Below are 12697 nucleotides of genomic sequence, written 5' to 3'. Positions count from 1 at the left end.
GAAAAAAGACTTCTTGAAGTTATTCGACGTGCTTGATAAAATGGAAATCAAAACTTTCATAAGTGGACCTCTTCCAAACATCGACAGGAGGATAAACAAGTTTAGCCGGCTTCTTCAGCTGAACACATGGCTGTCCAAAGAGTGCTCCCCGAGAGGACTACACTACATTGAGAACTTCTATCTATTCTGGAAACGAGAGGACCTGTTTAAGAGAAATGGCCCCCACCTATGCAGAGGTGGAGTGAGGGTGCTGACAGAGAACCTGCTCCACGCTCTGAGGCATTGGACTGGGCCTGGACAGGGTCCTGAGCAGATAGTTAGAGAAGAGAGGAATGAGAGAAGAATTCCTGCTCCATCAGCCAGAGACCGAGCCAATGTTTCAACATCAAAAGCACCACAACCTCAGCCTCCACCAAAGGATTCATCAGCAGCTGCTCCACCACCACCAGCAAAGGATTCAGCTCCAGCTGCTCCACATTCACCTCCACCGCCTCCAGCAAAGGAACAATCTTCAAAGGCCTTGGACCCATCTGTGACAAGCCCAACAGCATCCCTGTCATCGCCCCTGCCTTCACACCAGCCCTGGGTTCCCCTGCAACATCTACTCCCACTAAAGATTCATCATTCTCCTTCTCATCTCCACTCTCACCCATGGGCCTTCCCAGCCATTTTGAAAGTCTGATCAAATCAGGCATTAAGATGGCTCCACTCACGCCCAATATAGCAAGGGCTATGCCGACTACACCAACAAAAGCCCCACCACCCATCCCCCCTCGCCTCTCACCTGGTCCCAAACTCTCCTTGGCTACAAAAGCCCCACCACCCATCCAACCTCGCCTTTTACCTGGTATCTCCCATAGCTAGGATGCACTGGGTCTCAGCGTTGCCGGGACTTATTGTCACATTAAAAATCAAACCAACCCGGGGCCCTAGGGGGGGCCCTGTAAAAAGAGCCCCCCCTAGTGCTATTTCTGTAGTCAAATCATAACAGATGGAAAAACAAAATGTGAGTCAGGCCCAATCTGAGAAATGTGATTCATATTCCCTGTGAAAAGATAAAGCCCAGTCCCACTGAAACTAGTCTGAAACTTGCTGTGCTAAATGTCAGATCCTTATGTAACAAATCTCTCTTAATTAATAATTTTATTTCTTCTTATAATCTTGATTTTATGTTTTTAACTGAAACATGGCTTGACAAAAACACAGGAAATGTAGTTCTGATAGAATCTGCTCCACCCAACTTTAAGTTTGAATCTGAAACACGAGAAAACAAAAAAGGGGATGGAGTCTGTGCTGTCTTTAGAGATGAAATAATTACCCGCAGGTTGTCTTTTGGGGTGTTTTCATCATTTGAGTATGTATCCTTTAAAATGGAGCTAAAACGGTCTCCATCCATTCTCTTCATTGTTTTATACAAGCCTCCCCAGCACTGCCAAAGTTTTATTGATGATTTTACTGAGATGCTTTCAGTCATATGCACAGACTTTGATGGTTTGGTCATTACAGGTGATTTCAACGTGCATGTTGATAATGTTTGTGACAGAAACGCTAAAGAGCTTGATGCTGTCCTTGAAACCTTCAGTCTTACTCAGCATGTGAGAGGCCCCACCCACAGCAAAGGACACACTCTAGATCTCATAATTACAAAGGGGGTAAATATTTCAAATGTTAATGTGATCGATGTTGCTCTGTCTGATCATTTCTGTGTCTTCTTTGACCTGTCTGTTTCTCCCCAACCTCCGGTTGGTCCTGCAGTTGTTCAGAGGAGACACATAAGTGATGGCACAGGTGCACTGTTTATGGAAATGATAAACTTTGAAAATGTCTCATGTTCTAATGTAAATGATTTGTTGAACTCTGTTACATCTAGTGTTTTGAATGTTCTGGACACCATCGCCCCTATAAAGGCTAAAATGGTTAAAAATAAGCAGAAGGCGCCGTGGAGAAATGATGATTCGGTCAGGGCACAGAAAAGGGAGTGCCGCAGGGCCGAACGGAAATGGCGCAAGTCAAAGCTCCAGGTTCAAAAAGAGATTTACAAAGAAAAGCTGAACATGTACAACCTAATCTTATGTAGAACTAGGGAAAGATATTTGTCTGAAATAATTGGAAGCTGCAGTAACAACTCGCGTGTCCTGTTTGCCACAGTAAACAGATTAACAAACCCTCCAGCTCAGCTGCCGTTAGAACTCATTTCCACATCCAAGTGTAATGAGTTTGCATTATTATTTAATGACAATGACAATAATAGCATTAAAAATGCTATAAATCCCACAATGCAAAAAATTACCCTAAAACCACCAAGACACTTAGAGCTAACTCACTTTGCACCAGTAACTGACAAAACTGTCCATGAGATCATCACCAGTCTGAGTTCATCTACATGCTGCCTTGATGTGTTACCCACCAGATTTCTAAAGTCTGTGCTGAACAGTTTGTTAGCACCATTCACTCACATAGTTAACATGTCGCTTCAATCTGGAACATTCCCAATGTCTTTGAAAACTGCGGTCATAAAGCCTCTCCTAAAGAAGAGCAGTCTTGATGCCGCAGTACTGAGTCATTACCGGCCCATCTCTAATCTGCCATTTTTGGGCAAAGTCCTTGAAAAGGTTGTTTACCAACAGCTCACAGATTTCCTCTTAATAAACAACTCATTTGATGTTTTTCAGTCAGGTTTTAGACCTCATCACAGCACTGAGACTGCTCTTGTCAAGGTGACAAATGACATCCGCCTGAACACTGACACGGGCAAAGCCTCAGTCTTAATTCTGTTAGATCTGAGTGCTGCTTTTGACACTGTCGATCATGGGATCCTCTTACAGAGACTAGAGGACTGGGTGGGCATCACTGGCACTGCCCTAAACTGGTTAAGGTCCTATCTGGAAGACAGGAAGTACTTTGTTGAAATTGGTAGCTGTGTCTCAGACCACATGACCCTGACCTGTGGAGTGCCCCAAGGGTCAGTCCTGGGTCCCCTTCTGTTCAACCTCTACATGCTGCCGTTAGGTCAGTTGATACGCAGTGAAAATGTGTCCTATCACAATTATGCAGACGACACTCAGATCTATGTTTCACTATCGGCAGGTGACTATGGACCAGTAGATTCACTCTGTCACTGCATCCAACAGATCAGTTTGTGGATGCAAAACAACTTTCTCCAGCTGAACTCAGACAAGACTGAAATAATCGTTTTTGGCCCACAGAAACAAAGAGAAAGTGTTAGCGGTCACCTCCAGAGTCTCGCTCTAAAACCTACAAACCAAATTAGAAATCTGGGGGTAATAATGGACTCAGACTTGAACTTTAATAGCCACGTCAAATCAATAACATCAGCAGCTTTTTACCATCTAAAAAACATTGCCAAAATCAAAAATATAGTGTCAAAACCAGATTTAGAGAGACTTATCCATGCGTTTGTCTCCAGTAGATTAGACTACTGTAACGGCCTGCTCACTGGCCTCTCCAAACGAGTTGTAAAACAGCTGCAGTACATCCAGAACGCTGCTGCTCGGGTCCTGACTAGAACCAGGAAGTATGATCACATTAGTCCTGTTCTCAGGTCTCTGCACTGGCTCCCTGTGGCTCAGAGAATAGACTTTAAAGCAGCTCTGCTTGTGAACAAGTCTCTCCATGGCCTAGCACCAAAGTACATCTTGGATATGTTAGTGCCATATGAACCATCTCGGACTCTGAGGACCTCAAGGACCGGCCTCCTGCTGGTGCCCAGAGTCAGGACAAAATATGGGGAATCTGCGTTTCAGTTTTATGCTGCTAAAATCTGGAACAGTCTTCCTGAAGATGTGAGACAGGCTTCAATTCTGACAATGTTCAAATCTAAGCTAAAAACAGTTTTGTTTAGCTGCACATATGACTGAAAGGATTTTTTCTTTGCACTCTTCTCTTTTGTTTGTGATTTTATTAGTTTAGAAAATCAGTTGGATTGATAATTTTTAATTTAGTTAATTTTATTGTATTTCTGTTTCTGTAATTTCTTTGTGATTTGAATGCATTTTTCCTGCTGTGAAGCACTTTGAATTGCCTTGTGTATGAAATGTGCTCTACAAATAAACTTGCCTTGCCTTGCCTTAGTGGTTGACAGGTGCAGTTTTGAAGATACTTAAGGAACCACTATTTAGCGAACTTCTCCTCTTTCAAACATATCAACTTAAGGGACAAATTGCTCAGTTTCTGCCTGGGCGGTATATACTTGGATAGTCTGTGATGAAAGTGAATTTGGACTTCTTGCTTTTTGTTTAACTTTGAAAAACAGTGAGCGTATGTGGAATGAACAGTTTGTACCAGAATTTTGTATTTATTTACCCATTCCCATCTGTGTTCTTTATGTGCACCAGGAGAAGTTCTGAGCCTGATGGAGGATCTGTTCTCGGGCCTGGGTTCGGGGTGTGTGGTGGCTGGACGAAGGGCGGGGGAGCACCCTCACTCTCTCCTCTACTCAGTGCTCTTCAAGTGCCTCGAACCGGACAGTCTCTATAAGTGAGTATAGCTCCTTCGTCTTTCATGTGCTTTCGTTTGAACTAAACCTGTAGATGAACATCATGCCTCCTTCAGCAAGAATGATTTGTCTCTGAGAAGACTTTAACCATATGGAAAAGCACCTGAATGTTTCCAGATACCATTTGTTATAAAAGAAAAACAAGATGGCAGTAGAATTATTGGAGGGACATTCATTTAAAAAGGATGGAACAATAAATAACCGTAAGACTTAAGAAAAAACAATCTGGAGATGAGATGAATTTTGTTTGACCCTAATACTTTCTGGACAAATGGCCTTAACCAGAAAAGTATGTCCGTGTCACTGTTGTAAAGGAATTTAGGAAAATACTTTGAAGTAACCTCAACTTAAACAAGCCAGAGGTACCTTTTCTGCTTCACAGGTTTCTAAAACATTGGGTGATTATTTTGTCTGTATTTTAAGTGAGTGTTTTCGTCGTGTCGTGGCGATGTGTCTTGGCTCCGGCCCCGCCCCCCGGCTCCGGCCCCGCCCCCGTACCGTGTTTACACAAAGGAGGAACTCATGAAACTGCGGAGAACAGTCGTCTTACCCGGAGATCGTCACGTTATCCCGGCGCAATACTGACCTAACCTAATACTGATGTGCAATTCTGTCGTATGTGCAATTGCTGTTGGAATTCATGTGCAATTCATGTGCAATTACTGTGAAATTCATGTGCAATCTATGTGCTGTCGTGACACATATTCATGTGCAATTACTGTCGGGATCACATGCAATGGTATTTATTTATTTATTTGTCTATGGGAGTTTTTATTTATTTATAGGAGATCTTCTACTGAAAGTGTTTTTCAGACTTCCTATAAGTGATCTGTTCTTCTGTATCTACCTCTGTATCTTCCTGCGTTGCACCAATGAAATTTCCCCATGTGGGACAATAAAGGAATATCTTATCTTATCTTATCTTAAGTGGGAGATATATATATATATATATATATATATATATATATATATATATATATATATATATATATATATATATATATATATACATATATGTATCATTTTTAATTTAAAAAATAACCTGGCACTATCTGTATATTTTAGTAACAACATGTCAGCATCTGTGCTGAATAAAAGTCAACCTTAATTCTTACTCGTGAAGTGAAGTTTTGGATCATAAAAGGCAGTAATGACTACATTCATCATTGCTTTTGCATTGACGTGATGTTGCTCAAAATATTTCTATATTTGTTTTTTTAGTGCTCTAAAAAGACTCTATTTGTCATATGAGTCTTTTGTTCATTCATAGCGACACGTGCAGGGTTGTGCACGTGTAGTTATTTCAAAATCTCTAGTAAAAAGTCGTAAACAGCCCTCTCACATAAAGTTCTCATTTTTACATGCACTTAGGCTACCTGCATTATCGCTTCAATCTGTTTGTCTCCAACTGAAAATGTATTGTAATCAAGTTGACTTTATCCTCGTCTCTGACCACATTTTATGAGTACAATGTTTCCCATTATCATATAAAGAGTGTTATCATTAAACATTATGTTGTGGCCATGTTTGCATCCTTTTCCAAACAACAATGACTGGGCAGTTACACCACATCCTCCCATGGGTGTCTACAATTCCCACTGAAAATGTTCTTTTGTTTCAGGGGGTGAATTTTGTTACCTTCTCCTGAACAACAGCTGGCTTGAGTTATGAAGCAGCACACAGAGTCTCGACATGGTGGAAGTGGTGGAAACTTCTGCTGCTGTTGTTGTTTTGTTTGTTTTTAGAAGTTGAGGTCTAAAATCATGAAACAAACATGTAACGACTCAGTTGTCAACTATAAGGTGTCTCTCACTGCAGCCAGTCACTGCGTGGGCCTCAACGCCCATTTAAATATATTGTCACACTGATGTACACAAAAAATATCAACTAAATAGTCGTAATTTCTCATCATATTTTCAATTCAAACGTATTGAAAAGCAGCTGCCAGCTCTTTTTGAGTGTGAGACGTTCTCATAGTCTCACATCACGTCAAAAGAGTTTAAAGACCCAGCTAATGTGGTGCTACCCTGAAGATGACTTAACTGTATGTATACTGGCTTTGGGTAGTTTATGCTTACATTTTTTCTGCCGTTTTTTTCTGCTAGTGATGATCCTAACCACACAGTATGTTAATGTGGCACTTGAACTTTATGTAAGAGCATTTTTTGGCAAAGATGGCCAGTGTAAGCCTTGATTTCTTAAACTAAAGCTGAAAACAATGCAGTATATCAAAGTGGTTTCTAGTTTTTCACACAGCATTATGAAAGGCTTATAGATTCACGTACTAGCTCCTTGCTTCTTACTTAGTAGCTCTGGTATCTGTCTTAGGCATTCTGTATGATGTTGTTTTTCCTGATAAGGGCAGAATTTACGTCGAAATTACGTCTGAGGGCACATCTGTTTGCAGCCAACTTTGCCTTTCTTAATCAGCAGCCTGATAAGAGCTCCACTGGTGTCAACCTAGCACTCCATCATTACAAGGTTGAGGCCTAGTGTTCCCATGTCAGTTTGAGATTGAAGCTTCTGTGCTGGACTCAAAATAATGATAAAAGGTGTGTTTTGGTTCATGAGAACGCATTCTTGTAACATGTTGCGCATTATACGTATATTTGCTTTCATTTCAGCAGCACGCACATGAAGTTGAAGGATGTGATTACTTATTGCCAGAATTAACATGCAATATAAATATAATAATACTGTTGTGATAATACTTACTTCACTTCACTCTATGATTCAGAAAACCTGGTGTTTGGTGTCTCCGTTTCTTGCAGGACTCTATTCACAGGCCTGACATTTGCTATTTAAATACTGGGGGGAAAAATGAAATCCTGCTTTAATAATTGAACCCTTCTTAGATTTACATGCATGAGAGAAAGTTGAAAATGATTCCCCCTTCCAGAGTAGCAAGACGAGGAAAAAAGATAAGTTTATAATGTGCAAATACCGATTTAATCTCTGGGTCCTCCTGTCACGTCTGCGTCTCAGCATCAGGCTGCTGAGTCATCCCTCTTTTTTTTTTTTTAAGTCACAGGCGTCATGCTTTGCCCTGATTGCTTGTTTAATTACTTCTGTCTATTTTTGGCCGTGTCTTCTTTTAACCCCTTAAAACCTGCTGCAGTTGCAAACGCGCTTCACTTATCAATTCGTTCTTTGTTACGTCTTTATGGTGTCTTCAACCTTCAAACTACGTATGCACATTTACGTCTGCCGTCTCCAATAGATTATACGGTTCCACAATGACCCAGCTCGAATTGTTTAACCCGGTTATGCCCTGTCCTATTTCCAGACCAAAGTCACAAGACAGACAGTGTCCTTGTATGACTCTGTGATGTATAGACAATACGTGGTCTCCATATAAGTGGAGACTTAATGGAAGGTTGGGGGAGGTTTGCTCAATTGGATTATTAGACATTCATTTTTCCAGATATTTCCGCTGCCTGATTATTACCAAGTACTTGATATCATGTGTCAATCAACTTCTGCTAGATGACTAAAACATTGTGAACTGTCCTGAAATAGCCTTGCTGGAAATCTGCTATCTAAATTAACCATTTTTGTGTGTGTGCGTGTGACTTCATTGTTCTGTGCATCTGCTGAATTAAGTCTGATTCAGGATCGGACTGTTGCTTTTCAGTCTGATCTCTGGATTTCAATGTCCTTGGCCTCTATTCAATGAGAAGCGAAATCCAACCTGGAAGACTGTCTCTCCCACCTTTTTCTGTGGCTTGTCTCAAACCTGGGTTAGCATTCATGATAACGCACTCTCATTTTGATGGCCACAGCCACATTTGTGCACTTTTTATCCATTTTTGTGTTGCATTCTTATTCCTGTGTGTGTTTTCTGTTACTTCTGAGTGGCTGATGCCGGGAGATGAAGTCATCTCCGGGCTCTGATGCGGCTGTTGGATACCAGTATCATCTTCGGATTTGATGTCATGTGAATCTTTAAGCCGGCGTTCTATTCCCTGCATTGCCAGAGATGAGTGTACGCGGCTTTGATGGATTGCACAAACTCACTTAACTGATGTGTGTGCAAATGCTGATGTCACGGAAACGAGTCCCTAAATGCTATACTGTCCCGCGCCAAAAATACTGCCTTAATTGATCCTGTCGCACTTTGTCTCGCTCCACGTCCCGGTCCGCAGTCTTTCAACCTGCCGTCTACTGTTGGACCGCCTTTCTCCTGTCTTATTAAATTACAGGACAATGGTTACTTTAATGGTAACATTATCAATTTAAATAAGCATTAATCTGTCATTTGGCCATTTGGGCGTTTTGCTGAGTAGACAAAATGAAAGCATTTCCAGACAGAAATGGAATATGAATTAGAGGTTTAATACACCTACTGCTGGCTAAATAAATAGTGTGTGAAGTAATTTTGTAGAATGTTACGCAAACGCTAATGCTGAAGTGGTGAAAGAGATGCTAAAGATTATGATATTATGTCAAATACTGTATCAGCACTTACCAGTTCCACTAAATGAGGACGTTTATACAAAATGCAGCACAATGGCAGAGTGGTTAGCACTCCTGTCTCACTACAAGAAGGTTGCGGATTCGACTCCCGGAACGGGCCATGATGAGTTTGCATGTTTCTCCCCGTGTCTGGGTGGGTTTCCTCTGGGCTCCGGTTTCCCCCATTAACTCAAAACATACTACCTTCCTCCAGGGAAGGTAGTACCTACAAGCTGGGGTACCATTTCTCTTTTAAATGTGTTTTGTCCCAAAGAGTATAGTATTGCCAAAGTAGCACTTTATGACAATATGACCTGCTTTCTGTTTCTAATATTAAAGTATTTTATTTCTTGTCAACCTTGAAGTAAAATCTGAAAGTAGCTGATCCACACCAGCTTCACATTGCTGTCTACAACCAACTTAGGACGGTCATACGACCAAAGACGAGCTACAATATGTATCAAATCTGTTTGATATTTTGATATTTTAGAATGATGGTCGCAGAGTGAGCCCTCTTGTCGCAGAGTGAGCCCTCTTGTCGCAGAGTGAGCCCTCTTGTAGCAGAGTGAGCCCTCTTGTCGCAGAGTGAGCCCTCTTGTCGCAGAGTGAGCCCTCTTGTCGCAGAGTGAGCCCTCTTGTCGCAGAGTGAGCCCTCTTGTCGCAGAGTGAGCCCTCTTGTAGCAGAGTGAGCCCTCTTGTCGTAGAGTGAGCCCTCTTGTAGCAGAGTGAGCCCTCTTGTAGCAGAGTGAGCCCTCTTGTAGCAGAGTGAGCCCTCTTGTCGCAGAGTGAGCCCTCTTGTCGCAGAGTGAGCCCTCTTGTCGCAGAGTGAGCCCTCTTGTAGCAGAGTGAGCCCTCTTGTCGCAGAGTGAGCCCTCTTGTCGCAGAGTGAGCCCTCTTGTAGCAGAGTGAGCCCTCTTGTCACAGAGTGAGCCCTCTTGTCGCAGAGTGAGCCCTCTTGTCGCAGAGTGAGCCCTCTTGTCGCAGAGTGAGCCCTCTTGTCGCAGAGTGAACCCTCTTGTCGTAGAGTGAGCCCTCTTGTCGCAGAGTGAGCCCTCTTGTCGCAGAGTGAGCCCTCTTGTCGCAGAGTGAACCCTCTTGTCGTAGAGTGAGCCCTCTTGTCGCAGAGCCGCAGAGTGAGCCCTCTTGTCGCAGAGTGAGCCCTCTTGTAGCAGAGTGAGCCCTCTTGTAGCAGAGTGAGCCCTCTTGTCGCAGAGTGAGCCCTCTTGTCGCAGAGTGAGCCCTCTTGTCGCAGAGTGAGCCCTCTTGTAGCAGAGTGAGCCCTCTTGTAGCAGAGTGAGCCCTCTTGTAGCAGAGTGAGCCCTCTTGTCGCAGAGTGAGCCCTCTTGTAGCAGAGTGAGCCCTCTTGTAGCAGAGTGAGCCCTCTTGTAGCAGAGTGAGCCCTCTTGTAGCAGAGTGAGCCCTCTTGTCACAGAGTGAGCCCTCTTGTCGTAGAGTGAGCCCTCTTGTAGCAGAGTGAGCCCTCTTGTAGCAGAGTGAGCCCTCTTGTCGCAGAGTGAGCCCTCTTGTAGCAGAGTGAGCCCTCTTGTCACAGAGTGAGCCCTCTTGTCGTAGAGTGAGCCCTCTTGTAGCAGAGTGAGCCCTCTTGTAGCAGAGTGAGCCCTCTTGTAGCAGAGTGAGCCCTCTTGTCACAGAGTGAGCCCTCTTGTCGTAGAGTGAGCCCTCTTGTAGCAGAGTGAGCCCTCTTGTCGCAGAGTGAGCCCTCTTGTAGCAGAGTGAGCCCTCTTGTCACAGAGTGAGCCCTCTTGTCGCAGAGTGAGCCCTCTTGTCGCAGAGTGAGCCCTCTTGTCGCAGAGTGAGCCCTCTTGTAGCAGAGTGAGCCCTCTTGTCGCAGAGTGAGCCCTCTTGTAGCAGAGTGAGCCCTCTTGTCACAGAGTGAGCCCTCTTGTCGTAGAGTGAGCCCTCTTGTAGCAGAGTGAGCCCTCTTGTAGCAGAGTGAGCCCTCTTGTAGCAGAGTGAGCCCTCTTGTCACAGAGTGAGCCCTCTTGTCGTAGAGTGAGCCCTCTTGTAGCAGAGTGAGCCCTCTTGTCGCAGAGTGAGCCCTCTTGTAGCAGAGTGAGCCCTCTTGTCACAGAGTGAGCCCTCTTGTCGCAGAGTGAGCCCTCTTGTCGCAGAGTGAGCCCTCTTGTCGCAGAGTGAGCCCTCTTGTCGCAGAGTGAACCCTCTTGTCGTAGAGTGAGCCCTCTTGTCGCAGAGTGAACCCTCTTGTCGTAGAGTGAGCCCTCTTGTCGCAGAGTGAGCCCTCTTGTAGCAGAGTGAGCCCTCTTGTAGCAGAGTGAGCCCTCTTGTAGCAGAGTGAGCCCTCTTGTCGCAGAGTGAGCCCTCTTGTCGCAGAGTGAGCCCTCTTGTCGCAGAGTGAGCCCTCTTGTCGCAGAGTGAGCCCTCTTGTAGCAGAGTGAGCCCTCTTGTCGTAGAGTGAGCCCTCTTGTAGCAGAGTGAGCCCTCTTGTAGCAGAGTGAGCCCTCTTGTAGCAGAGTGAGCCCTCTTGTAGCAGAGTGAGCCCTCTTGTCGCAGAGTGAGCCCTCTTGTCGCAGAGTGAGCCCTCTTGTAGCAGAGTGAGCCCTCTTGTAGCAGAGTGAGCCCTCTTGTAGCAGAGTGAGCCCTCTTGTCGCAGAGTGAGCCCTCTTGTAGCAGAGTGAGCCCTCTTGTCGCAGAGTGAGCCCTCTTGTCGCAGAGTGAGCCCTCTTGTCGCAGAGTGAGCCCTCTTGTCGCAGAGTGAGCCCTCTTGTCGCAGAGTGAGCCCTCTTGTCGCAGAGTGAGCCCTCTTGTCGCAGAGTGAGCCCTCTTGTCGCAGAGTGAGCCCTCTTGTAGCAGAGTGAGCCCTCTTGTCGCAGAGTGAGCCCTCTTGTCGCAGAGTGAGCCCTCTTGTAGCAGAGTGAGCCCTCTTGTAGCAGAGTGAGCCCTCTTGTCGCAGAGTGAGCCCTCTTGTCGCAGAGTGAGCCCTCTTGTCGCAGAGTGAGCCCTCTTGTAGCAGAGTGAGCCCTCTTGTAGCAGAGTGAGCCCTCTTGTAGCAGAGTGAGCCCTCTTGTCGCAGAGTGAGCCCTCTTGTAGCAGAGTGAGCCCTCTTGTCGCAGAGTGAGCCCTCTTGTCGCAGAGTGAGCCCTCTTGTCGCAGAGTGAGCCCTCTTGTCGCAGAGTGAGCCCTCTTGTCGCAGAGTGAGCCCTCTTGTCGCAGAGTGAGCCCTCTTGTCGCAGAGTGAGCCCTCTTGTAGCAGAGTGAGCCCTCTTGTCGCAGAGTGAGCCCTCTTGTCGCAGAGTGAGCCCTCTTGTAGCAGAGTGAGCCCTCTTGTCGCAGAGTGAGCCCTCTTGTCGCAGAGTGAGCCCTCTTGTAGCAGAGTGAGCCCTCTTGTAGCAGAGTGAGCCCTCTTGTCGCAGAGTGAGCCCTCTTGCGCTGATCGATTTGTGCTAACAAATTATCTCTTAATTTCTCGTTCATTTAGTAACTTTTGCAAGCACAAATTGCCGCTAACATGTCGCGCGAGCCTCAGCTAAATGGTAGAACTCCGGTGACTTTTTCACACGGAGACCAGAGCGCCTGATGTTTACTCAGACAAACTTTGATCCACAACAGCGTGTTTGTGTTCTGTCTTATGACTTAAATCCTCCTCATCTTGTAGTGTGACATCCATAAATCTTATAAGAGGAAAAGGTTGTGCATGTGAATATTAACAATGAGCCAAAGAGTTTGTGGGAGCTAGGGACGAGTTAG

The 12697-nt window shown here is 44.9% G+C and overlaps 1 protein-coding gene across 2 annotated transcripts in view; it reads left to right on the top strand.

Moving 5' to 3' along the window:
- LOC140366915 (astrotactin-2-like) overlaps nt 1-12697 on the top strand; it is a 259612-nt gene that overhangs the window by 238128 nt on the left and 8787 nt on the right. For both annotated transcript variants that reach the window (XM_072453128.1, XM_072453126.1), the window contains exon 20: nt 4356-4497. In XM_072453128.1, the coding sequence (XP_072309229.1) occupies nt 4356-4497 (142 nt within the window). The remainder of the gene's footprint in view (nt 1-4355; nt 4498-12697) is intronic.

The sequence above is a fragment of the Eucyclogobius newberryi genome, unplaced genomic scaffold, assembly GCF_026437365.1.
Source record: "Eucyclogobius newberryi isolate DKJ021-1_F unplaced genomic scaffold, fEucNew1.0.hap1 SCAF_2, whole genome shotgun sequence".
NCBI classification, from domain to species: Eukaryota; Metazoa; Chordata; class Actinopteri; order Gobiiformes; family Gobiidae; genus Eucyclogobius; species Eucyclogobius newberryi.
This window is presented reverse-complemented; position numbering and strand designations above follow the sequence as displayed.